General features: G+C 44.7%; 1 protein-coding gene across 13 annotated transcripts in view; it reads right to left on the bottom strand.

Moving 5' to 3' along the window:
• SYNGAP1 (synaptic Ras GTPase activating protein 1) overlaps positions 1–27746 on the bottom strand; it is a 562775-nt gene that overhangs the window by 376331 nt on the left and 158698 nt on the right. For 12 of the 13 annotated variants that reach the window (XM_077484719.1, XM_077484711.1, XM_077484717.1 and 9 more), the window contains one exon: positions 25203–25308. In XM_077484719.1, coding sequence (XP_077340845.1) covers positions 25203–25308 — 106 coding nt within the window. Of the gene's footprint in view, positions 1–23908; positions 23975–25202; positions 25309–27746 lie in introns of those variants that run through there. The other variant, XM_077484724.1, reaches the window with a different exon arrangement.

The raw sequence follows: 27746 nt of genomic DNA, 5'->3' as shown, positions 1-27746 counted from the left end.
TTTAACCACTTCAATACCGGGCACTTAAACACCTTCCTGCCCAGACCAATTTTGACCTTTCAGCGCTGTCGCACTTTGAATGACAATTGCGCGGTCATGCTACACTGTACCCAAATGAAATTTTTATAATTTTTTTCCCACAAATAGAGCTTTCTTTTGGTGGTATTTGATCACCTCTGCGGTTTTTATTTTTTGCTAAACAAATAAAAAAATACCGAAAATTTTGAAAAAAAAAAAGTTTTTTTTTGTTTCAGTTTCAAAACTTTGCAAATAAGTAAGTTTTCTCCTTCACTGATGGGCACTGATGGGGTTACACTGATGGGAAATGATAAGGCGGCACTGATGGGCACCGATGAGGTGGCACCAATGAAATGGCACTGATGAGGCGGCATTGATGGACACCGATATGTGGCACTGATAGGCGGCACTGATGGGTGGCACTGATGGGCGACACGGATGGGCACTGATAGGTGGCACAAATTGGCACGGATTGGCATGGATAGGTGGCACAGGTGGGCATGGGTTAGGCGGCACAGGTAGGCATGGGTAGGCGGCACAGGTGGGCATGGGTAGGTGGCACAGGTGGGCATGGGTAGGCGGCCCAGGTGGGCATGGGTAGGCGGCACAGGTGGGCATGGGTAGGTGGCACAGGTGGGCATGGTTAGGCACTGATAGGCGGCACAGATGGGAACTGATAGGCGGCATTGTATTATAATATATTGTACTAATGGATGCCAATCAGTGCCAATCAATAATGCATGCCAATCAGTGATGCCCATTGTGGGCACTGATTGGCATCCATTATGGGCACTGATTGGCATCCATTGTGCCACTGATTGGAATCCCTGGTGGTCTAGGGTGGCATACCTTGTCCTTGGCATCCCTGGTGGTCTGGTGGCGTCCCTGGTGGTCCAGTGTTGGCATCCTTGGGGGGGCTGTGCTGATAATCGATCAGCACAGACCCCCCCTGTCAGAGGAGCAGCCGATCGGCTCTCCTCTACTCGCGTCTGACAGACGCGAGTGAGGAAAAGCCGATCACCGGCTTTTCCTATTTACACTGTGATCAGCCGTGATTGGACACGGCTGATCACGTGGTAAAGAGTCTCCGTCGGAGACTCTTTACCGAGATCGTAGTTGCCGGGTGTCAGACTGACACCCCGCAACAACGATCGCCGCGATGCGCGCCCCCGGGAGCGCGCAGCGGCTCATAATCCTGATCACGTCATATGACGTCCGGTCAGGATTATGAAACCACTTTGCCGCCGTCTATTTGCTATGGGCGGGCGGCAAGTGGTTAATACAGAGCGTGCCAAAGCATGAAAACGCATGTGTTAACAGGAATATACTGTAGATATGAATAGGGCCCAAAGCAGCCATTCAGAACACGGGTTCCATAGAACCTTAGGGTTCCTCCAGAGGTTGTTAGGAATTCCTTGAGCTATGGCTGATTGACCTCCCATCTCATGGTGCCTTCATAATAAAAGTGGTGAGGTGTAACCTGAAATTGCGAACATCCCTTAAAGCAGTGTTTCCCAACCCTATTTTTTTTTTAGTCAAGGCACCCTTTAAAAAGATATACAATCTTGAGGCACCCCATTCTAAAATGTAAAAAACTAAAGTAATAGTTGTACATAACGCAGCAACATCCGCACAAGTAGGACACTCAGCGTTAGCCCTTGTACACACGGTCGGACATTCCGACAACAAAATCCGTCAGATTTTGTCTGACGAATTTTGTCCGAAACTTGTGTTGCATACACACGGTCGGACAAAGTTGTCGGAAAATCCGATCGTTCGTAACGTGATGACGTTTTTTCTTTACGACGGGACTACGTTCAGCCTAGTAGCCAATAGCTTTGGTCTAGGAATTTGATCTGAGCATGCGTGGCACTTTGACAGATCGGATCATGTTGTCGGAAAATTTTATAGCCCAGCTCTAAAACTTTTTGGGTCGGATATTCCGACGGAAACAGTCCGATGGAGCCCACATATGGTTGGATTATCCGACAACATGGTCCGATCGGACATTTTCCGTCTGAATGTCCGACCGTGTGTACAAGGGCTTCGCCCTTGTACACACGGTCGGAGATTCCGACAACCAAATCCGTTGGATTTTGTCCGAAACTGTTATACACACGGTCAGACAAAGTTGTCTGAAAATCTGATCGTTCAGAACGTGATGACGTTATTTTGTTACGACGGGACTATGTTCAGGCTAGTAGCCAATAGCTTTGATCTAGGAATTTGATCTGAGCATGCGTGGCACTTTGTCCGATGGGAATTCTCTACACATGATCGGAGTATGTCCGATCGGAGCATTTTATCGGAAAATATTTCCGGCAAGTTGGAAAATTTGGTCCGACGGAAACAGTCCGATGCAGACCACACACACTCGGAATATCCGACAAAACGCTCCGATCGGACACATTCCGTCGGAATCTCCGACCGTGTGTACAAGGGCTTCGAGGTGATTTAATTTCCTAAGTAAACAGACTTTTGTGCACAGGTACTGACTAGTATTCTGATGTTTAGCTTCTCCCTCAGCTTCTCCCCCTCAATTAGCCAATGTGACCCCAGTGCTGATGGGAGGGGCAAACAAGGATCCTGTGCAGGTGCCCAAAATCCTCCTTATCAATCGAAGATATCACTGGTTGTTAGGATGCCGGCGGGTGGATGGTTATAATGGTGCACAATGAAAACCTGTGACTTTGTGTAATTGAAAGGCAGGCTTCATCCACCCACTCCTTTGTATATAAATTTTGACAGTGCAAAAAATGTAGCGCTAACAAAATGTATAAAACAACGGAAAGTGTATAAAAAAAATCCAAAGTCCAACATAATAGAATGAAAAGTCTCTACACAAATCTCATAACATGAGTCCCAAATATATGCCCATATGAGTCCTAGGTCCGACGGAACGAATCCGTTGGATATTACGATCGTGTATGGGCTCCAGCGGACTTTTTTTTCCCCAAAAGTCAGACGGACCTAGAAATAAAACAGGTTTCAAATCTTTCTGACGGACTCGAGTCTGGTCAAAAAATCAGTTCGTCTGTATGCTAGTCCGACGGATGAAAACTGACGCTAGGGCAGCTATTGGCTACTGGCTATGAACTTCCTTATTTTAGTCCGGTCCTACGTCATCACGTACGAATCCATCAGCCTTTGATGTGCTTGTGTGTGGCCAAGTCCGTTCGTTTGGAAAGCCCATCGGAACTCCGCCCGAAAGTTCGTTGGGAAGACCGTCGGACTTAGTCCGTTGGAAAGTCCGGTCATGTGTACGCAGTATTACTCCGGTAAGCCTCCTCACTAGCCGGTGGTGGTGGTTCTATTGTCTGTGTCTTCACTTCAACACTGATGTCACATGGAATTCCACTTCTGGCTACATAATCTGTTTTCACTGTTTATCCAAGGACTGTTATATTTATTGTTTAAAAAACTTTACATGACGGCACATGGACTTTAGTTTGGGTGTGAATTTCACATCACTTTGCACTAGGGTTTTTTGTGGTCATTGCACAGTATATATATTAGTTTATATATGAATTTTTATCATTATGAGTTTTGGAGCGCTGCACAAAATTTTATCTTTCACTTGTCTAATGCTGCGTACACAGCAATCTGACGGACTTTACAAATGGAACATGTTTCAAATTTTTCGGCCAGAACTCCGCCGGACCCAGTTCCTATCGAGAAATCCTTTCATGTGAATGCTAGTCCGGCGGACAAATACGGACGCTAGGGCAGCTATTGGCTACTGGCTATGAATTTCCTTATTCTAGTCCGGTCGTACGTCATCACGTTCCAATCCGTTGGACTTTGGTGTGATTGTGTGTGCCCAAGTCCGTTCATTTGGAAAGTCCGTCTGAACTCCGCCGAAAGTCCGTTGGGATGACCATCGGACCCAGTCTGCCGGAAAGTCCGGTCGTGTGTACGCGGCATTAGACCACTTTCACACTGAGGCGCTTTTCAGGCGCTTTCACGCTAAAAACAGCGCCTAAAAAGCTCACGAAAACGTATTTCCATTAAAATGAATGAACACTTTCACACTGGGGCAGTTTGCTGGTAGGGCTGTGAAAAATTCCCCTCTCCATTGAAATGAATGGAAAGCTCTTCAAAAGCACCTGAAAAGCTCTTAGTGTTTTTACTGGCAGTTTAGAAGCGCCTCAGTGTGAAAGTGGCCTTAGTGTTGTGATGGCTGCTATTTGATATATGTCAGCGCGATATACACCAATTTTTCCATTTATATTTGATTGTCTGTTGACAGACTGTTGTCCTAAAATCTTACCGTTAGTACGCTCCTTTTGATAATGGTTGTCCAACTTGTGGCCAACAAATGTTGGATGGCAGGCTAGTAAATTTTCAGTGGACAAAGGTTTGTTGTGAGATTTTCGTATGGTCAGTACACAAATCCATCACACAAAAGTCGAAAGTACAAACACGCATGCTCAGAATCAATGCTCACCAAACACAAAATTAACAGAGGATGGCGCTCAAAAGCGGAAATTCCTCATAGTACATCACTACGTTTGTGTTTGTTGCACGACAATTGTGTACCGTTATGCCCCGTACACACACGATCAGACTTTGTTGGCGGACTTTCCGCCAAAAAATGTTGACTAACATGTTCTCAAATTTTCCACCAACAAATGTGTGTTGTCTGACTTTCCGATTGTGTGTACAAAAGTCCAAAGTACAAACACGCATGCTCAGAAGCAGAAGCGGTCGGTCTTGTAAACTAGCATTTGTAATGGAGAATTAACATTCTTGACTTGGCAAATTTTGAAATCTCCAAATGCATTGCACAAGTTATTGCAAACAAATTTTCATTTTCATTTTTTTTCTAGTGATATCAAGAATAATATTATTATGCTTTTTTTTTTTTTTAGTTACCACAACACCATTATCCCGTAGTTTTTAAGAACAAATATACAACTATGTTGGTGTCCCTTGTTAATTTTACATTGTATTTTTTAAAATGTAACTGCCTACTACCAAACTGTCATTTGAAGTAAAACACATAGCCAAGTATTATTCTACACAATTGGTTTATTGTGCATTAAAATAAATAAAAATTTGTCATGCTATCTGCCAATAGAACTTAACCAAAAAGTGCATCCAAAAATATAGAAAATATACCAAATCAAATCACTATTCAACCAAAAAAATAATGTCAAAGCAATAACTCCAAGGCCAATAATAAATAATACATTATCTCATCCAATTCCGCAACATGTCTGGACGAACAGCTGTTCCGAAATGAACTGAAAAGCACAAAGTGAAAAATGCAAAATGAAAAACGCGAAAAGAAAAGCGCAAGAATCAAGAATCAACACTCATCAAACTTCTACTAACATGAAATTAGCAGAAGGAGCCCAAAAATACACGTAGTACGTCACTATGTTCGTAATTGTTGGCCAACATTGTATGGCAGACAAGTTTGAGCCAACACCCTTCGGAGAAAATTCCATGGTTTTGTTGACCAACAATCCAGTCGTGTATACGAGGCTTTAGTAGACAAGATCCTGGCACAAGCCCTTAAGACAAAAACCAGGCGCTCGGTTGGCCAACAATCGTACCGTGTGTACAAGGCTTTATTAGACAAGATCCTGGCACATGCCCTTAAGACAAAAATCAGGCGCTCGGATGGCCAACAATCGTACCGTGCGTACGAGGCTTAGACCCCTTTCACATCAAGGGCGTTTTGCAGGCGCTATAGCATTAGAAATAGCGCCTGCAATCCACCCTTAAACTGCTGCTCCGTTGTCTCCAGTGTGAAAGCCCGAGGGCTTTCACACTGGAGCGGTGCGCTAGCAGGATGTCAGGAAAAGTCCCGCCAGCAGCTTCTTTGGAGCGGTGAAGGAGCAGTGTGTTTAGCGGTGAGGCTTTAGTAGACAAGATCCTGGCACAAGCCCTTAAGACAAAAATCAGGCGCCTGGTTGGCCAACAATTGTACCGTGTGTACAAGGCTTTAGTAGACAAGATCCTGGCACATGCCCTTAAGACAAAAATCAGGCGCTCGGTTGGCCGACAATCGTACCGTGTATACAAGGCTTTAGTAGACAAGATCCTGGCACACTCTTAAGACAAAAATCAGGCGCCTGGTTGGCCAACAATCGTACCGTGTGTACAAGGCTTTAGTAGACAAGATCCTGGCACATGCCCTTAAGACAAAAATCAGGCGCCCGGTTGGCCGACAATCGTACCATGTGTACGAGGCTTAGACCCCTTTCACACCAAGGGCGTTTTGCAGGCGCTATAGCGTTAGAAATAGCGCCTGCAATCCACCCTTAAACTGCTGCTCCGTTGTCTCCAGTGTGAAAGCCTACTGAAGCGTTGCACTGGCAGGACGTCAGGAAAAGTCCTGCCAGCAGCTTCTTTGGAGCGGTAAAGGAGCGGTGTGTTTACCACTCCTCCACCGCTGCTCCCCATTGAAATCAATGGGGCAGCGCTGCAATACCACCGGCAAAACGCCGCTACTGCGGTGTATTGCGGGAGGTTTTAACCCTTTCTTGGTCGCTAGCAGGGGGTAAAAGCGCCCCGCTACCGGGGCGCTGCAAATCCGACGATAAAACGCCACTAAAAATAGCGGCGTTTTACCGCCGACGCTATGGGCGGCTTGGTGGGAAAGCTGTCTTAAGACTGGTATGCCATTAAAGTTTGTGTGCGTGTAAAGGCAGGTGTCCCAATACTTTGGCAATATAGTGTATGTAAAGGGTGTTGACAGAACCAGGGAACATCCAACTTGCAATTTCCCAGGGCCAATTTCGGAGACATCCAGACAATTGGTATAGAAACTAGGCTAGCCAGGTGCAGAAGATGAAGGCTGAGATAGAAATTAGAGACACTCAGCAGGCAGCCAGCACTCACCAAGGCCATTTAAATTGAATATTTTCATGTTTGACTGGAGTGCACCTTCAACCTAATTTCTGTGTGTGTATATATAATAAATAGTGTGGTGTATCCACTAGTGTTTGTGCTGACACATAATGTGTTTTCTGGCTCTTATGGGAGATAATAGAGAGCAAATCTGCAGTTTAGCCCGGGGCCCCTCGTTCTGCCTGCACCCGGACCGCTTCCAATGCACTGAGGCTGGAGACAATCACTTCGTGTGACATTGGGAGAGGATGCACATTAGAGGTTGCCCTGGATTGTGCTGGCTCGGCTGTTGTCGGCAAAATGATGACCCTACAGGGAAATTGGGCAATTAAGCAAGGGAGTCCTTTGGCATTCCTACTGAGAGAAGACTGCTCCTGTAAAATATTATCTGCAGAAATAGGGGGTTTGCTACAGACAGGGTTTGCTGGAAATTGTAGTTCCTTGAGAGAAAAAAGGCTGACCTTTAACCACGCCCATCAATAAAAAGCACTCTAAGGCTGGATTCACACCTATGCATTTTTAGTGCTTTTTGCATTTTGCAGATTTGCACTACAGAACGTGCTCCATAGGAAACCATGTTAAATGGACTGCAGTGCAAATCTTCAAAATGCAAAAAGCACTAAAAATGCATAGGTGTGAATCCAGCCTTAGCCCTTGTACACGCAGTTGGACATTCCGACAACAAAATCCGTCGGATTTTGTCTGACGGATTTTGTCCGAAACTTGTGTTGCATACACACGGTCGGACAAAGTTGTCGGAAAATCCGATCGTTCAGAACGTGATGGCGTTTTTTTCTTTACGACGGGACTACGTTCAGGCTAGTAGTCAATAGCTTTGGTCTAGGAATTTGATCTGAGCATGCGTGGCACTTTGACCGATCGGAATTCTCTACACATGATCTGACAAAGTCCGATCGGATCATTTTGTCGGAAAGTTTTATAGCCCAGCTCTCAAACTTGGTCCGTCGGATATTCCGATGGAAACAGTCCGATGGAGACCACACACTGTCGGATTATCCGACAACACAGTCCGATCGGACATTTTCCATCGGAATGTCCGACTGTGTGTACAAGGGCTGAGATCATCAAAATGCAGGATAAATTAGGACCTTTTATTATAATCACATTACAGAAAACATTCAGCTCAATAAACTGTGTATTTCAATCATGACCGTTATGTTTGGCCATATAATTATTATTTTCAGCTCCATTTACTGAAAATAATGATCATTTCAAGTTAGCGAACGGAGCCTGTGTAATGGTTTTGCACAGAGCAGCCCCAATCCCCCTCTTCTTTGGTCCCCCACCGGCTTTCCTAGCTCCTCCCTCATTCCAAGTGACCCCATATCAAGCTGCTTGTGTGCTTGTTCCTGAGTTGGCTCTTTGTCTCCATAAGACACACAGGATAGGGCTCCGCCCCACCCTCCGCTCCCTCCTCACTGGCTGTGATTGACAACAGCGAGAGCCAATGGCTGCCGCTGCTGTGTCTGAGCCAATGAGGAGGGAGAGAGCCTTCGCTCTCGTTCATTTCGCAGGATCAAGATCGGGCTCAGGTAAACATAAGAGGGAGCTAGGGGGAGATCCACAGAGAAGTTTTTTTTTAACTTAACACAATAAAAAAAAATGTAATAACCATTTTAACCACTTGCTGACTGCCAACAATACAGTTACTGCTGGCAGGCCATGCTCATACGCACTGCACGCTGCCCCTGTGGTGTGCTGCACTCTGCAACCACTGTGTCCTCCAGACACAGCCAATTGCGATGCTCGGTATCGGCCCACTGTGAGTGGCCCAGATTCCATGGTGATCACTGTGCGATCACATATCAATGGAATCCATTCATGACATTGTTTGCTACTGTGTGTGATCTGTGATTGGTCACCAGTGATTACATGATATCTGGGCCAATCACAGCATCCTATACCATGTGATAGCTGTGGGCCAATCACAGTATCACAATAGTAAGCAATGAGCCATGAATGAAAGCCCTTCAAGACCGTTCAAATGGTTGCTGTTACAGTTATCATCATTGTAACAAGCAATCACAGTATAAAAAAAAAATTTAATAAAAAAATGCTGATCACTCACCCAGAGTAGTACAGTACCACTATGGTGACCTTGGACTACTTTGATTAAAAGATGTAAAACAAAATGTAAAAAAAAAAAAATTTACATACTGTCACAAGTCAGTATCCCTGATCACTGCCACGCCAGTTATATGATGACACTGTACTGCACTGGTGACAGTATGTAAAAAATAAAATAAAAGTAAAAAAAAACTTTCTTAATTTTCCAAAAAATGTCAACTTCAAAAAACTCACCATGCCTTTTACTGATTACCTTGGTCTGTCTACTTTCCAAAAAGGGGTCATTTTGGAATGTATTTGCAATGTCCTGACATTTTAGGCCCTCCACAAATGGGACGACTGTCTGAAGTCTGGAACCCATGGACATTCCCAAAGACTGGGGTTTCCTCCTTTCTGATGCTTTGCCAGCCTCTAACTGCAGCTGTATTCAGTTGTTCTTTGTTTGTGGGTTTTTCTGCCTTTAGTTTTGCCTTTAGCAAGTGAAATGCATGCTCAATTGGATTTAGATCAGGTGATTGACTCAGCTATTGCAGAATATTCCACTTCTTTTCCTTCAAAAACTCCTGGATTGCTTTTGCAGTGTGTTTTGGATCATTGTCCATCTGTACTGTGAAGCGCTGTCCAACTTTGTTGCATTTGGCTGATTCTGGGCTGACAGTATAGCTCTAAACACTGCAGAATTCATCTGGCTGCTTCTGTCTTCTGCCACATCATCAATAAACACCAATGACCCAGTGCCACTGGAAGCCATGCATGCCCATGCCATCACACTGCAAGCTCCACCATGTTTTACAGATGACATTGTGTGCTTTGGATCATCAGCTGTTCCAAACCTTCTCCACACTTTTTTCTTCCTGTCATTCTGGTACAGATTAATCTTAGTTTCATCTATCCAAAAAATGCTTTTCCAGAACTGGTCTGGCTTTTTTAGGTTCTTTTTTGTCAAAGTCTAATCTGGCTTTTCTATTCCTCGTGCTTATGAATGGTTTGCACCCAGGGCTGGACTGGGACAGAAATTTGGCCCTGGACTTCATCCAGACCGGCCCACTTACATTTTGAGTGTCCCATCAGCACCCACTTACATCAGAGTGTCCTATCACCAGCCCCCTTACAACAGAGTGTCCCATCAGCACCACCTAACATCAGAGTGTCCCATCAGCACCACCTAACATCAGAGTGTCCCATTACCAGCCCCCTTACATCAGAGTGTCCCATCAGCACCCCCTTACATCAGAGTGTCCCATCACCAGCCCCTTACATCAGAGTGTCCCATCACCAGCCCTCTTACATCAGAGTGGCCCACTGAGCCATCGGCCCACCGGGAAACTCCCGGTAGTCCCGATGGCCAGTACATGCCTGTTTGCACCTTGTGGTGAACCCTCTGAACTGCCGCTATGATCGTTCTTCTGGTGCACAGAATCGCTGGCTGAAAACAAGAATATCTGAATGATGCCTGTGGCTGTTGCCATCATTCAGATATTCCCACTGAAAGTCCAGGACGTCATATGACGGCCTTGGGCGGGAAGTGGTTAATCAGGGTTAGGTTATAAAAAATATCCCAAGCTTTGAACATCTCCTGAAGCAGTGTTCAATCCATCGTCCGAAAATGGAAAGGGTATGGCACAACCGCAAACCTACCAAGACATGGCCGTCCACCGAAACTGACAGGCCGGGCAAGGAGAGCATTAATCAGGGAAGCAGCCAAGGGGCCCATGGTAACTCTGGAGGAGCTGCAGAGATCCACAGCTCAGGTGGGAGAATCTGTTCACAGGAAAACTATTAGTCGTGCTCTCCACAAATCTGGGCTTTATGGAAGAGTGGCAAGAAGAAAGGCATTGTTGAAAGAAAGTCATAAGAACTAGGAAGTTTGTGAGAAGCCATGTGGAGGACACAGCAGACATGTGGAAGAAGGTGATCTGGTCAGATGAGACCAAAATTTTACTTTTTGGCCTAAAAGCAAAACGCTATGTGTGGCGGAAAACTAACACTGCACATCACCCTGAACACACCATCCCCACTGTGAAACACGGTGGTGGCAACATCATGTTGTGGGATGCTTTTCTTCTGCAGGGACAGGGAAGCTGGTGAGAGTTGATGGGAAGATGGATGGAGACAAATACAGGACAATCTTAGAAGAATGTTAGTGTCTGCAAAAGACTTGAGACTGAAGCGGAGGTTCACCTTCCATCAGGACAACGACCCAAAACATACAACCAGAGCTACAATGGAATGGTTTACATCAAAGTACATTCATGTGTTAGAATGGCCCAGTCCTAAATCCAACTGAAAATCTTTGGCAAGACTTGAAAATTGCTGATCACAGACGCTCTCCATCCAATCTGACAAATCTTGAGATATTTTGCAAAGAAGAATGGGCAAAAATGTCCCTCTCTAGATGTGCAAAGCTGGTAGAGACATCCCCAAAAAGACTTGTAGCTGTAATTACAGTGAAAGGGGGTTTTACAAAGTATTGACTCCGGGGGGATGAATACAAATTCACCCCACACTTTTCACAAATTTATTTGTAAAAAATGTTAAAAAAACATTTATCATTTTCCTTCCACTTCCCAATCATGTGCCACTTTGTGTTGGTCGATCACATAAAATCCCAATAAAATACATTTACGTTTTTGGTTGTAACATAACAAAATGTGGAAAATTTCAAAGGGTATGAATACTTTTTCAAGGCACTGTAAATGTCCCTCCCTCACATTTTCGTTCTGTTTTTGTTCATCAACGAAAATGGAATTACATAGTTACATAGTAAGTGAGGTTGAAAAAAAGACACAAGTCAATCAAGTCCAACCCATGTGTGTGATTATATGTCAGTATTACATTGTATATTCCAATATGGTGCTTATCTAATAGTTTCTTGAAACGATTGATGTCCCTCGCTGAGACCACCACCTGCCGAGGCCATCCTTGCTGCTCTTACAGTAAAGAACCCTCTACGTAGTTTAAGGTTAAACCTCTTTTCTTCTAATTTTAATGAGTGGCCACATGTCTTGTTAAACTCTCTTCTGCGAAAAAGTTTTATCCCCATTGTGGGGTCACCAGTCCGGTATTTATAAATCAAAATCATATCCCCTCTCAGGCATCTCTTCTCCAAAGAGAATAAGTTCAGTGTTCATAACCTTTCCTCATAACTAATATCCTCCAGACCCTTTATTAGCTTTGTTGCCCTTCTTTGTACTCGCTCCATTTCCAGTACATCCTTCCTGAGGACTGGTGCCCAGAACTGGACAGTATACTCCAGGTGCGGCCGGACCAGAGTCTTGTAGAGCATCAATTGATGAAAATGTGAGGTCATTTTCATTATGGTTCATCACTGAAAATACGCCGCCGACAAATTATGAGGAAAATATTTTTGTTGATTAAATTAACACTGCACAGCATTTTTGCTTGCAAATACTGGATGATGAAACCAAGTAGAGGTTCCCTTAATTTACTAAGCGCTGGAACAACTGCACTTGCCGAGCGCACAGTCCCCATCAGGGCCGTCTTTAATATTGATTGGGCCCTGGGAAAAACCTTTCTTGGGCCCCTACCCCATGCAGTTTCACTCTCCACCTGCTCTGAGACATACAATAAATAGCAGCTAGACTCAAAATCAGTTTACTGAATCAGATCAGGCAGCTATTGCGATTGGTTGCCAGAGTTTACAGTGTATCATTTCCGCTCACTGACTGGTTGCTAGAGGTTACAGAACACATTACAGCTCACTGGTTAGTTGCTAGAGGTTACAGCACATGATTTCTGCTTGTTGATTGACTGCTAGAGATTACTATGGATATGACCTCAGGGGGGCATGATATACATGTCAATGCCGTCGACCGCCGCTATTTACTTTTGAATGCCGGTAATTTACATGTAAACACAGGGTCTGCAGGTAAGTCATCTGTACACAACAATAGGGCAGAGCTGGGCAGCATTAGTATCAGCACTTCACACTGAGATATTGGGACACAGCACAGGACTAAAACCTCAAGGGGCGAGAGAATTTAAACTATGATAGTTGGCAAGAATGAAGCAACTGCTTTGGGCCCCACAACAATGACCGGGCCCAGGGCAGCTGCCCCTTTTGCCCTGCCTTAAAAACGGCCCTGGTCCCCATTGGTTCTTGTCAGCAGCAAGCTGTCTGAGAGAGGCACTGTCTGCGCTGTCTTTCTTGATGAAATGAAATAATCTTATTGGCTGCTAAGGAGATCACAGACTGTTCTTCTTTTATTCCTTTTTATAAACACTGAACAGGTCCTATGCTGCCATTTGTAATAGGATAAAAACGTGATCGGGCGTCCTGCTTTCTCCTACTGTAATATGTCCCCAGATTATGTTTTTCATGTCTTGTGGAATCAATAGCAAATTAAAACTTTCGGGAAGCAATTTCATTTGCTTTCTTTTTCTAAAATGGACTTTCCTGGTCTGTATACTCTAGAGACCTGGTATAATAAATTACTTTATACCAAGGACGTCCTTACATTTATCTTTAAAATGCTGTATGTTTATGCTTGTAAGGTCATTCGTACAGTTAAAAAGGCTCAAACATCAAAACTTCAAATGTATATGGGGATTGCAAATGCAGATTAATTAATTACTTTAGTTGATGATACAATTGATCAGACTAGCTAATGTTCTGACTTATAAAATTATTTATACTCCTAATGATACACTATATGAGTAGATGTTTGTGGACACCTGATCGTCACACCTGCTTAAATACACTTTCATGCCTAAGCCTATTTCTGATATGTTAAAATCCGTCTTTTGTCCTGAAAAATTACTCAGAACCCCCCAAACATTTTATATATATATATATATATATATATATATATATATATATATATATATATATATGTGTGTATATATATATATATATATATATATATATATATATATATATATATATATATTTATATGTATATGTATGTATATATATATATATGTATAGCAGAGGCTATATGTATTAGCAGAGGCCCTAGAGAATAAAATGGCGATTGTTGCAAATTTTTTATGTCACACGGTATTTGCACAGCGGTCTTTCAAACGCTATTTTTTGGGGGAAAAAAGACACATTCATAAATTTAAAAAAAAAACTGTAAAATTAGCCAATTTTTTTGTATAATGTGAAAGATGATATTACGCTGAGTAAACAGATACCTAACATGTCATGCTTTGAAATTGCGCACACATGTGGAATGGCGACAAACTACGGTAGCTAAAAATCTCCATAGGCGACGCTTTAAAATTTTCTACTGGTTACACGTTTAGAGTTACAGAGGCAGTACTAGAATTTTTGCTCTTGCTCTAACGATCGCGGTGATACCTCACATGTGTTGTTTGAACACCGTTTACATTTGCGGGCACGACTTACGTATGCGCTCACTTCTGTGCACGAGCACGGAGGGACGGCCACTTAAAACATTATTTATTATTTATTTCTTTATTATTTAAAATTATGATCATTTTTGTTGCTGTCAGAAGGGATGTAAACATCCCCTGTGACAGTAATAGGTAGTGACAGCAACTCTTTATGGAGGGATCTGGGGTCTATAAGACCCCAAATCCCTCCTTTACACTAAAAAGTATTCAAAACGCCAAAATCTGCGCTTTTTAGGGATCTTTTTAAATCTGCGCCATTGGCAGCCAAGTAAACCGAAAGTGATGTCATGACAGCGTTATTGGGTTACTAGATAGGAGACCTGCGGAATCCATTTTCATTTGGCTCTTTGGCCAATCGCTCAGGCCTGCCGGTGGGATGGGAGAGCCAGAGAAAGCCAAGGAAGGCGGCGGGGGGGGGGGGGGGGGGGGGGCTCTGGGGTTCGTCCCCTCCTGCTCCTTAAAGTAACAACTGAGTGGCTTTTTAGCCGCATCGGTTGTTATCACTAAAAAGCCAACCGCTGGCTCTAAAAAACGGTACTGGGGTGATGCGTGCAGCTGTATGCATCACCCCGCTATAACCCCTTCAAGCCAAGAACGCATATTTGCGTACGGTTGGTGTTAAGGTGTTAAGCTTCTTGGACATTCTATTCTAAAACCATAGGCAGTAACATGGAGTTGCACCTCCTTCACAGCTTTAGCACCCTTCATACACTTGGAAAGGCTTTCCACAAGACTTTGGAATGTGTCTATGGGAATTTAAGCCCGTTCGGCATTTGTGCGGTCGGGTACTTAAGTTGGATGAGAAGACCTAGCTTGCAGCTGACTTTAAAATTCATCCCAAAGACGTTGAGTATGGTTGAGGTCAGAGCTCTAAGCAGGTGACTCAAATTAATTTACACCGGTGGCCTGAAACTCGTAGATTCTGATCTATCCCATCGACCGCGAGCAGCCAACGTGTAGATCGAGAACACGTTCCTGCTTTGCCTTTCCTCTGCCCCCAGCCCCCAATGCTCTCATCTTCACTGCAGAGCAGAGAGCAGGAGGCAGCACAGTACTGGACAAAGGGCAGGAGCTGCCTCAGTTACCAGTTTCAAGTTACCCAACAGGTGATTGGTTGTTAGGACGTCAGGCTGTCCTAGCAACCTATCCCCAGCTTGTTAATATGAAAGCTTAACTCCGGCAGTTACCATTCCTCTGTCCAGTACTGTGCTGCCTCCTGATTTCTGCTCTGTACACCTGTTGTAAGGTCGGGGGGATGATGTGAAGGGGGCAAAGGACACTGCTGGGGCGGGCAGAGGGCACTACTGTGGGGGGCAGAGAAGAGGAAACTGCTATGGGGGCCAGAGGACACTGCTTTGGGGGGGTTCACAGGACACCACTGCGGGTGGAGAAGCAGAGGACACTACGGGGGGGGGGGGTGATGTTTTGAATAAGGGGGCAGAGGACACTGCTATGGTGGGAAGAGGATACTACAGTAGGGGGAAGGGGGTGATGCGAAGGGGCAGAGGACACTGCTATGGGGGGAAGAGGACACTACAGTAGGGGGAGGAGGTGATGTGAACGGGGCAGAGGACACTGCTATGGAGGGAAGAGGACACTACAGTAGGGGGAGGAGGTGATGTGAAGGGGGCAGAGGACACTGCTATGGAGGGAAGAGGACACTACAGTAGAGGGAGGAGGTGATGTGAAGGGGGCAGAGTACACTGCTATGGAGGGAAGAGGACACTACAGTAGGGGGGAGGAGGTGATGTGAAGGGGGCAGAGGACACTGCTATGGAGGGAAGAGGACACTACAGTAGGGGGAGGAGGTGATGTAAAGGGGGCAGAGGACACTACTATGGCGGGAAGAGGACACTACAGTAGGGGGAGGAGGTGATGTGAAGGGGGCAGAGGACACTGCTATGGAGGGAAGAGGACACTACAGTAGGGGGAGGAGGTGATGTGAAGGGGGCAGAGGACACTGCTATGGAGGGAAGAGGACACTACAGTATGGGGAGGAGGTGATGTGAAGGGGCAGAGGACACTGTTATGGAGGGAAGAGGACACTACAGTAGGGGGAGAAGGTGATGTGAAGGGGGCAGAGGACACTGCTATGGAGGGAAGAGGACACTACAGTAGGGGGAGGAGGTGATGTGAAGGGGGCAGAGGACACTGCTATGGAGGGAAGAGGACACTACAGTAGGGGGGAGGAGGTGATGTGAAGGGGGCAGAGGACACTGCTATGGAGGGTAGAGGACACTACAGTAGGGGGAGGAGGTGATGTGAAGGGGGCAGAGGACACTGCTATGGGGAGAAGAGGACACTACAGTAGGGGGAGGAGGTGATGTGAAGGGGGCAGAGGACACTGCTATGGGGAGAAGAGGACACTACAGTAGGGGGAGGAGGTGATGTGAAGGGGGCAGAGGACACTGCTATGGGGGTAAGAGGACACTACAGTAGGGGGAGGAGGTGATGTGAAGGGGGCAGAGGACACTGCTATGGAGGGAAGAGGAGACTACAGTAGGGGGAGGAGGTGATGTGAAGGGGGCAGAGGACACTACTATGGAGGGAAGAGGACACTACAGTAGGGGGAGGAGGTGATGTGAAGGGGGCAGAGGACACTACTATGGAGGGAAGAGGACACTACAGTAGGGGGAGGAGGTGATGTGAAGGGGGCAGAGGACACTGCTATGGAGAGATGGAGAGGCAGAGGACACTACTGTGTGGGAGGCAGAGGACACTACTCTGGGGGAGAGGGCAAAAGACACTACTGTAGGGGGAGAGGCAGAGAACACTACTGTGGGGAGGGGGTAGAGTACATTACTGTTGAAGGATATGATGTGAAAGGGGGCAGAGAACACTACTGTGGGGGGGGGGGGGGGGGTCAGAGAACACTACTGTGGGGGGGGGGGGGGGGCAGAGTACATTACTGTTGAAGGATATGATGTGAAAGGGGGCAGAGGACACTACTGTGGGGGGGTCAGAGAACACTACTGTGGGGGTGATGTGAAGTGGGGCCGAAGACACTACTGTGACACACTATGTGTTTTTCATGCCCTCTTTTTATTGGGGGCTTGAAAGTCAAAAAAGGCAGCCGCCTCCCTGGAGTTCATTAATTTCCTCCACGTTCACCCTCTGAAAGGTTGCCTACCCTTGCTCTACAGCCAACTCATCAAACCATGCCTTTCTGGATCTGACTTTGTGCACAGGTCATGCTGGAACAGAAAAGGTCCTTTCCCAAACATTCCATAAGGTTGGATGTTGTAGCATTAACCATACCTCTTACTGAAAACACTTGAACTCATTCACTTGTAGAGGTCACCATATACTTTTGGCCTGGTAGGTAAGTGTGATGGGCAGGTCTCCACATGCTTTGGACACAAAGTGTAGTTCTATTCAAATTTTGAGAGCTGGGGGGGGGGGATTGGCATCAACTATTAGTGGATGTGTTTTGCCAGGTTGCTGTTTTTCTTTTCATTTTCATTGCATTAACATATTTTTTTTAAACTCTAAAATAAAACACACATCTTACAATTAAACCATGTAACTGCAAGTTGTTGCATGCCACACATTTTACAGTTTCGATATCATTCCCTGTTATGGGATTATATTGTTGTCATGTCAACCTTACAGACTGATACAAAGTGATAACACATGTATAAATAAGAGAGAAAAATCTAAAACAAACACAATTTTAAACAGTTCAAGGAGTCCAAACATAAAGAGGGATGGATAATCCCCAAGAAAATCTCCAATTTCTTGCAGATCTAGAAAGCCAGGTCCAGCTTCAAAGTACTTAAAAAGTGTAGGCAATAAAGTGCACATGCATCACATATAAATTTTACATGGGTAATACAAACTGATCATGCAATAAATATGATACGCAGGCTGGGGCGACCTTCTCTGAAAAATGCATAGTGAAGTTGAACGTGACCGTACCCCTCCTATTCCTCCCCGCCAATCAATCAGACTAGTCATCGCATTAAGGGACCATAGGTAGGCTCAAAAGTGAGGGGGGATGGAGCAATAGGTGTAAAGAGTTACATACAAATTTGGTTAACTATATCTCATGCGTGTTTTGCTGTGTGGTCTGTTATGTATTTTTCATCATATTCTCAGTTTGTATTGCCAAGGATTATGACAAGGTTACGTAGGGTAGCACTCATGCCTCGTACACACGATCAGACTATCCAGCGGACTTAGTGTGGCGGACAAACCGCTGGACTTTCCAAACGAACGGACCTGCTCACACACGACCGGACTTTTCCAGCAGACTAGGTCTAGCGGACAAACCGCCGGACTATGGCGGGACTCGGCTCAGGAGGGGGGGGGGGGGGGCGCCCGCTTGTCCCGACCCCCTTTCCTGACTGACCGGGCTGCGTGCTCGGATAAGGGTCCAATATGGACTTTGGGGGGGACCCCCACGCCGTTTTTTCGGCGTAGGGCTTCCCCTTTAAGTCCATACCAGGTGACGGGGCCAGCGAGGTGTCAATCTCGCCGATGGAGGCGGCGACATTGACCTCCTTCATTAGTCCCGACTACCTGGAGCCACGTTCAAAATGAACGGACTTTTCTCCGTGTGTGGGCAAGTCCGTTCATTTCAAAAGTCCAGCGGACTAGCACACAGATGGCCGGATTGTCCGCCGGACTGCCAAGTGCGGCGGACAATTTTGAGTCAAAACTTCTTTCTAAGTCCGCCGGACTTTTGGAAAGATAAAGTCCGCCGGAGCCCACACCCGGGCGGATTGTCCGGCGGACTCTGGTCCGCTGGACCAAGTCCGCCGGATAGCCTGATCGTGTGTACGCGGCATCACAGTAAGACAGAACAAAAGAAAACCTTCTCAATGTTAGAACTGCACAAAACGGCCGGGTTTCCTCTATCGGAACATATGTGGCCAGCAGAGGCAACGTTCACATAAGAGTACAGACAAGACATCTGAGCAAAAAGGCACCAACCAAGACATACACTATAAGGCCAAAGGTTTGTGAAAGCTTACCATTAGGTAGATTAGGTGCGATTATTTTACACTCTATTGCAAAATCATTATATTTAATATAGTGTTGCCCCCTTTCTTTGTGTCTATAACAGCCTTTACTATTCTGAGAAGGCATTCTACAATTTTGGAGGGTGTCTGTAGGAATTGGTACCTCACCAGTAAAAATAGTATTTGTGAGGTTAGGTACTGATGTTGGCTGAGAAGACCTGGCTTTACAGTCCATCCAAAAGGTGCTTAGTAGGGTTGAGGTCAGGGCCCTGTGCAGGTCACTCACATTCCTCCCCACCAAACCCGTATTCCTCCCCACCAAACCCGTAAAGCAGAGATCCTCAAAAAACTACGACCCTCCAACTATTGCGGAACTACGTATCCCATGAGGCATTGTAAAACTCTGACATTCATAGACATGACTAGGCATGAGGGGAATTGTAGTTTCTAAACAACTGGAGGGCCCTAGCTTGAAGACCCATGCCGTAAAGCCATGTCTTTATGAAGAAGCTTTGTGCACAGGCCGGGGCACACTCAGTCTGGAAGTCCTGGAGCACAAAGAAGACGCAGGTAATTGTCTAAATCAGTGGTCACCAACCAGTGGTCCCTGGACCACTGCTAAAAGAATACATATAATGTTTGGGGGTAATTTTCTAGCAAAAAAATACTGATTTTAACTTGTAAGCAACACATGTCAGAAATAGACCTGGTCTTCAAGTGGTTAATGCAGGTAAGGGACTAAGTGAATTGAATTACCACCTTAATCAGCCATACAACCTGTGAATTAACCACTTGTCGACTGCCTGCCGTTGTTCGACGGCGGCAGTATGGCTCTCCTACGTGAATCTCCGTAGCTGTATGGCGGCCGCTTTAAGGGGTATAGGGGGTGTGCCCCTTGCGTCATTTAGGAGCTGATGCACGTGCCCAGCAGCCTCAATATCCGCTGAGCATCTGCGATTGCTCCTGACAGAGCCAGAACGCGGATCTGTGTGTGTAAACACACAAATCCCAGTTCTGTCAGGGTCGATTCACACTGAGGCAGCACGAATTGCAGTGCGACTGCCTCAGGCGACCTGAATCCGACTTATAATCCGATAGAAGTCAATGCAAGTCACCTGAAGTCGCCCCAAAAGTAGTACAGGAACCTTTTTCTAAGTCGGAGTGGCTTGTGTCGCTCCTATTAGAGCGGTTCCATTGTACAGAACAGGATGCGACTTGTCAGGCGGCTAAGTCACCTGACAAGTTTACCCCAGTGTGAACTGAGTCTCAGGAGAGTAGAGACAGATCGTGTGTTCCTAGTAAGTAGGAACAGCGATCGGTCTCCTCCCCCAGTCAGTCCCATCCCTCCACAGTTAGAACACACATTGAGGGAACACATGTAACCCCTTGATCGCCCCCTAGTGTTAACCCCTTCCCTGCCAGTGACATTTATACAGTAATCCATGGCTATTTATAGCTCTGATTGCTGTATAAATATAAATGTATAAATATAAGTGTCAGTGGTCCCAAAAAAGTGTTAAGTGTCTGATCTGTCCGCCGCAATGTCGAAGTCCCGCTACAAATCGCAGATCGCCGCCATTACTAGTAAAAAAAATATTAATATTAAAAATGCCATAAATATATCCCCTATTTTGTAGACGCTATAACTTTTGCGTAAACCAATCAATATACGCTTATTGCAATTTTTTATACCAAAAATATGTAGAAGAATACATATCGGCCTAAACTGATAAAGAAATTCGTTTTTTTTACATTTTTTGGGGGGAGATATTTATTATGGCAAAAAAGTACTAAATATTGTGTTTTTTTTTTTTTTTTCAAAATTGTCTGTCTTTTTTTGTTTATAGTGCAAAAAATAAAAACCACAGAGGTGATCAAATACCACCAAAAGAAAGCTCTGTGGGTAAAAAAGGACATACATTTTGTTTGGGTACATCATCGCATGACAGCGCAATTGTCAGTTAAAGCAACGCAGTTTCGTATCACAAAAAATGGCCTGGTCAGGAAGGGGGCAAATTCTTCCGGGGCTGAAGTGGTTATTATGTGTTCCATTTTAAAGGGATGAGGCGGCAACCCTAATGCTGCGTACACATGACCGGACTTTCCGGCAGAATAGGTCCGAAGGGATTAGTCCATCGGACAATCCGATCGTGTGTGGGAAAGTCCCATCGTTTTTCGGAAAAAAAAAAAAAACAACAGATCTAGAAATAGAACATGTTTCAAATCTATCCGATGGACTCAATTCCGATGGACTAAAATAGGGAAAACTGTTCATCTGTGTGCTGCTCCGACAGACCAAATACAACACAAGGGAAGCCATTGGCTACTGGCTATTGAACTTCCTTGTTTAGTTCCGTTTACGTCATCCGTTCAAAACTAATGAACTTAGTTTGTTCGTGTGTTTGGCCAAGTCCGTTCGTTCGGAAATTCCATCAGAACTCCACCGAAAGTCAGTCGGGAAGACCGTCAGACCTAGTCTGACGGAAAGTCCGGTCGTGTGTACGCGGCATAAGATCCACCCTCTCTGTTTGTCCTATTTACCATTATCATTGAAAGTGAAAGGAGAGGAAATCTTAAAAATGGGGACACTAGTTCTGGTGACCTGGGCGTCCCCAAGAGAGTCCATTAATTTGCAGGAATTTCCCGTCACTTTCTGTCTTGGTCATCAGGCAGGAAGTGAAGGTAAATCTCCCCAATGGGACAAAGAGTTTAAAAATAAACCTTACAGGGGTTATAACCCTCCCTTACTATATCACAAAAAAGTTTTGCCTATAGTTCTAAGTTCTATAAACTACATTCCTTCTCAATCCAATAGTTTTATGATGTAAATGACCCGTGAGAATAACTTCAATTCCTATCGCGTGTGTACTGTATATGGCCAAATCCCAGCCTTTCGGAGTTGCATGACCATTGTATAGTCACATATTGTTTCACTCCAAGTCACTGAGATGTGTTACACACACAGGGGCGGACTGACCATTGGGCCACTGGGGCACTGCCCGAGGGCCCCGAGCCACTAGGGGGCCCCATCAGGGTTGCCAGCCTCAGTAAAACCAGGGACAGTATGTAAAAATCTGTGGGTTTTTTTTTTTTACATCTGTCTCTGAAATGTCCCTTACCGACATCCTTTTGGTCTAAAAATCCAGAGATTATAGCTGCCCCACCTCTCCAGTACCTTCTCAGCCAATAGAAACATGTCTGTGTATACTGTGTGTACATGTATGTGTATACTCTGTGATTGTATACAGGGCCAGTGCTACCACTAGGCAAACTAGGCAGCCGTCTAGGGTGCATTTCTGTCTAAGGGCGCCTGGCCCCTGGTTTCCCTCCGCGTCTGCATGCTCTGCAGGCTTCAGCATGTAACTCAGTCTCCGGCAGTGCTCCGTCCGACAGGTAGCGTAATTAGAGGCGCAGCACAGGAGCCAGCCCTAGAGGAAGCAGAGCCGATGCTTCCTGTATAGCGTCGTCTCCTGTCACATGGGCAGGGCAAAGGGGGTGGGGTCAGGGGTGGAGCCAATGGGGGCGGCAAAATTAGGTATTGCCCAGGGTGTCAAAAATCCTTGCAGCAGCCCTGATTGTATACTGTGTGTACATGTATGTGTATACTGTATGATTGTATACTGTGTGTACATGTATGTGTATACTGTATGATTGTATACTGTGTGTACATGTATGTGTATACTGTATGATTGTATACTGTGTGTACATGTATGTGTATACTGTATGATTGTATACTGTGTGTACATGTATGTGTATACTGTGTGATTGTATACTGTGTGTACATGTATGTGTATACTGTGTGATTGTATACTGTGTGTACATGTATGTGTATACTGTGTGATTGTATACTGTGTGTACATGTATGTGTATACTGTGTGATTGTATACTGTGTGTACATGTATGTGTATACTGTGTGATTGTATACTGTGTGTACATGCATGTGTATACTGTATGATTGTATACTGTGTGTACATGTATGTGTATACTGTGTGATTGTATACTGTGTGTACATGTATGTGTATACTGTGTGATTGTATACTGTGTGTACATGTATGTGTATACTGTATGATTGTATACTGTGTGTACATGTATGTGTATACTGTATGATTGTATACTGTGTGTACATGTATGTGTATACTGTATGATTGTATACTGTGTGTACATGTATGTGTATACTGTGTGATTGTATACTGTGTGTACATGTATGTGTATACTGTGTGATTGTATACTGTGTGTACATGTATGTGTATACTGTGTGATTGTATACTGTGTGTACATGTATGTGTATACTGTGTGATTGTATACTGTGTGTACATGCATGTGTATACTGTATGATTGTATACTGTGTGTACATGTATGTGTATACTGTGTGATTGTATACTGTGTGTACATGTATGTGTATACTGTGTGATTGTATACTGTGTGTACATGTATGTGTATACTGTGTGATTGTATACTGTGTGTACATGTATGTGTATACTGTGTGGCCCCATAATCTTGGATTGCCTGGGGGCTCCATAATCTCCTATTGCTCGGGGGCCCCATGAGTTGTCAGTCCACCCCTGTACACACAACATGTATGAAAGATCCTTTAGTACCGTGTTCGTCAGGATGCTTCCCCTCCACGGGGACGCTGACCGTTCGTCTTAGGAATTTGGTTCTGGAGGAGTGTGTACATGTATGTGTATACTGTGTGATTGTATACTGTGTGTACATGTATGTGTATACTGTGTGATTGTATACTGTGTGTACATGTATGTGTATACTGTGTGATTGTATACTGTGTGTACATGCATGTGTATACTGTATGATTGTATACTGTGTGTACATGTATGTGTATACTGTGTGATTGTATACTGTGTGTACATGTATGTGTATACTGTGTGATTGTATACTGTGTGTACATGTATGTGTATACTGTATGATTGTATACTGTGTGTACATGTATGTGTATACTGTATGATTGTATACTGTGTGTACATGTATGTGTATACTGTATGATTGTATACTGTGTGTACATGTATGTGTATACTGTGTGATTGTATACTGTGTGTACATGTATGTGTATACTGTGTGATTGTATACTGTGTGTACATGTATGTGTATACTGTGTGATTGTATACTGTGTGTACATGTATGTGTATACTGTGTGATTGTATACTGTGTGTACATGCATGTGTATACTGTATGATTGTATACTGTGTGTACATGTATGTGTATACTGTGTGATTGTATACTGTGTGTACATGTATGTGTATACTGTGTGATTGTATACTGTGTGTACATGTATGTGTATACTGTGTGATTGTATACTGTGTGTACATGTATGTGTATACTGTGTGGCCCCATAATCTTGGATTGCCTGGGGGCTCCATAATCTCCTATTGCTCGGGGGCCCCATGAGTTGTCAGTCCACCCCTGTACACACAACATGTATGAAAGATCCTTTAGTACCGTGTTCGTCAGGATGCTTCCCCTCCACGGGGACGCTGACCGTTCGTCTTAGGAATTTGGTTCTGGAGGAGTGTGTACATGTATGTGTATACTGTGTGATTGTATACTGTGTGTACATGTATGTGTATACTGTGTGATTGTATACTGTGTGTACATGTATGTGTATACTGTGTGATTGTATACTGTGTGTACATGCATGTGTATACTGTATGATTGTATACTGTGTGTACATGTATGTGTATACTGTGTGATTGTATACTGTGTGTACATGTATGTGTATACTGTGTGATTGTATACTGTGTGTACATGTATGTGTATACTGTGTGGCCCCATAATCTTGGATTGCCTGGGGGCTCCATAATCTCCTATTGCTCGGGGGCCCCATGAGTTGTCAGTCCACCCCTGTACACACAACATGTATGAAAGATCCTTTAGTACCGTGTTCGTCAGGATGCTTCCCCTCCACGGGGACGCTGACCGTTCGTCTTAGGAATTTGGTTCTGGAGGAGTCGCTTCTTCTTTCGCGGACTAACAGCGGATGAACCTATGGAGGAAACAGAAAGACTCCATATAGTTACAAGGGTCTGCTGTAAAACATTGATCCACAGTTATTAACACTTTCCAATTTTTGTGTTCTGGGACACTTTTCCGGGGAGTCTGTGAAACGCGTTTCATGTTGTCTCAGATGACCGAGATCCCCGTACACTCCCCGTTAAATCTGAACGCCAAGCAAGTATTACAAGAAAATGACAAATGTGATGAAGTTAGAGATTCTTGAAATGCAATAATATAAGTATGTCAATTATGTCTTTATATTGGCTTACTGAAATCTTCTGTGCAGCAAATAATTACCAAAATTAGGCTTTAAAACATTGTTGTCAACCAAATAATTTAATTTGTGTTAAGGTCGTTTCTAAACAGACAGCAGGCCGGGAGGGGAGGGAGGGCGGCCGCGGTATTTGACCAAACTGCATCGCTTATTTGCAGTGGGAAAAAAGTGAGTTCCCAACTTGGCTGTGCTGTCTGGCAGGGATATCTGGATCTTTAAAAATCTTACAAATTTGAAAACATTTTTTACAAATCAGGTAGCAAAGATCACAAAAAGTATGTATTGCCATTTTTTTTTTTTTGGTTAATTAAAAAAAAAAAAAAATCATCCAATTAAAAATATTTCTGCAATTTTTACATATACACCATATTACCAAAAGTATTGGGACACCTACCTTTACACACACATGAACTTTAATGCCATCCCATTCTAATGCCCCGCCACACACGATCGGAAATTCCGCCAGCAAAAGCCAGATAAGAGGTTTTGGTCGTAAAATGCGACCGCGTGTAGGCTCCATCGGACTTTTGCTGGCGGAATTTCGGGCCAGCAAATGATTGAGAGCAGGTTCTCAATTTTTCGGTCGGAAAAAAAGTTCCGATTGTCTGTACCAATTCCGACACGCAAAAAATTCCTACGCATGCTCGGAAACAATTCAACGCATGCTCGGAAGCATTGAACTTAATTTTCTCGGCTCGTCGTAGTGTTGTACGTCACCGCATTTTTGACAGTCGAAAGTTCAGAGAACTTTTGTGTGACCGTGTGTATGCAAGCCAAGCTTGAGTGGAATTCCTACCCTAGAAGAGTTGAAGCTGTTATAGCTGCAAAGGGTGGGATATTAGGACTGATGCCCCATACACACAAGCTGATTTTCCATCTGAAAAAACTTGGATGGTTTTTCCTACAGAAAATACGCTGGTGTGAACGGGGCAACAGTACTAATATCCCACCCTTCGCAGCTATAACAGCTTCAACTCTGCTAGGGTAGGCTGTCCACAAGGTTTAGGAGTGTGTTTGATCATTCTTCCAGAAGAGCATTTGTGAGGTCAGACACTGATGTTGGACAAGAAGGCCTGGCTCCCACTCTCTGCTCTAATTCATCTCAAAGGTGTTCTATCAGGTTGAGGTCAGGACTCTGTGCAGGCCAGTCAAGTTCCTCCACCCCAAACTCGCTTATCCATGTCTTTATGGACCTTGCTTTGTGCACTGGTGTACAGTCATGTTGGAACAGGAAGGGGTCATCCCCAAACTGTTCCCACAAAGTTGGGAGCATGAAATTGTCCAAAACATCTTGGTATGCTGACGCCTTAAGAGTTCCCTTCACTGGAACTAAGGGGCCAAGCCCAACCCATGAAAAACAACCCCCCCACACCACAACCCCCCCTCCACCATCAAATGATTTGGACCAGTGCACAAAGCAAGGTCCATAAAGACATGGATGGGCGAGTTTAGGGTGGAGGAACTTGACTGGCCTGCACAGACCCTGACCTTAACCCTATAGAACACCTTTGGGATGAATTAGAGCGGAGACTGTGAGCCAGGCCTTCTTATCCAACATCAGTGCCTGACCTCACAAATGCACTTCTGGAAGAATGGTCAAACATTCTCATAGACACACTCCTAAACCTTGTGGACAGCCTTCCCAGAAGAGTTGAAGCTGTTAGCCCTTGTACACAAGGTCGGACATTCTGACAACCAAATCCATTGGATTTTGTCCGACGGATTTTGTCCGAAACTGTTGCATACACACAGAAAATAATGCAGATAAGCAGGTACAACTTATGTAGGAGGATTTGTTTAATCTCTGTGTATCATTCAAGGCCAGTCACTTCACTGGGTATATATGAGCCCTTGTACACACGGTCGGACATTCCGACAACAAAATCCGTCGGATTTTGTCCGACGGATTTTGTCCGAAACTGGTGTTGTATACACACGGTCGCACAAAGTTGTCGGAAAATCCGATCGTTCAGAACGTGATGGCGTTATTTCGTTACGACGGGACTATGTTCAGGCTAGTAGCCAATAGATTTGGTCTAGGAATTTGATCTGAACATGCGTGGTACTTTGTCCGATTGGAATTCTCTACAAACGATCGGACAAATTCCGATCGGATCATGTTGTGGGAAAATTATATAGCCCAGCTCTAAAAC

Source organism: Lithobates pipiens, unplaced genomic scaffold, assembly GCF_037356315.1.
Source record: "Lithobates pipiens isolate NorthernLeopardFrog02 unplaced genomic scaffold, aLitPip1_a1.2 Scaffold_1, whole genome shotgun sequence".
In the NCBI taxonomy this organism is placed as follows: domain Eukaryota; kingdom Metazoa; phylum Chordata; class Amphibia; order Anura; family Ranidae; genus Lithobates; species Lithobates pipiens.
Note: the sequence above shows the minus strand (reverse complement) of the source record. Positions and strands in the feature narration are given on the sequence as shown.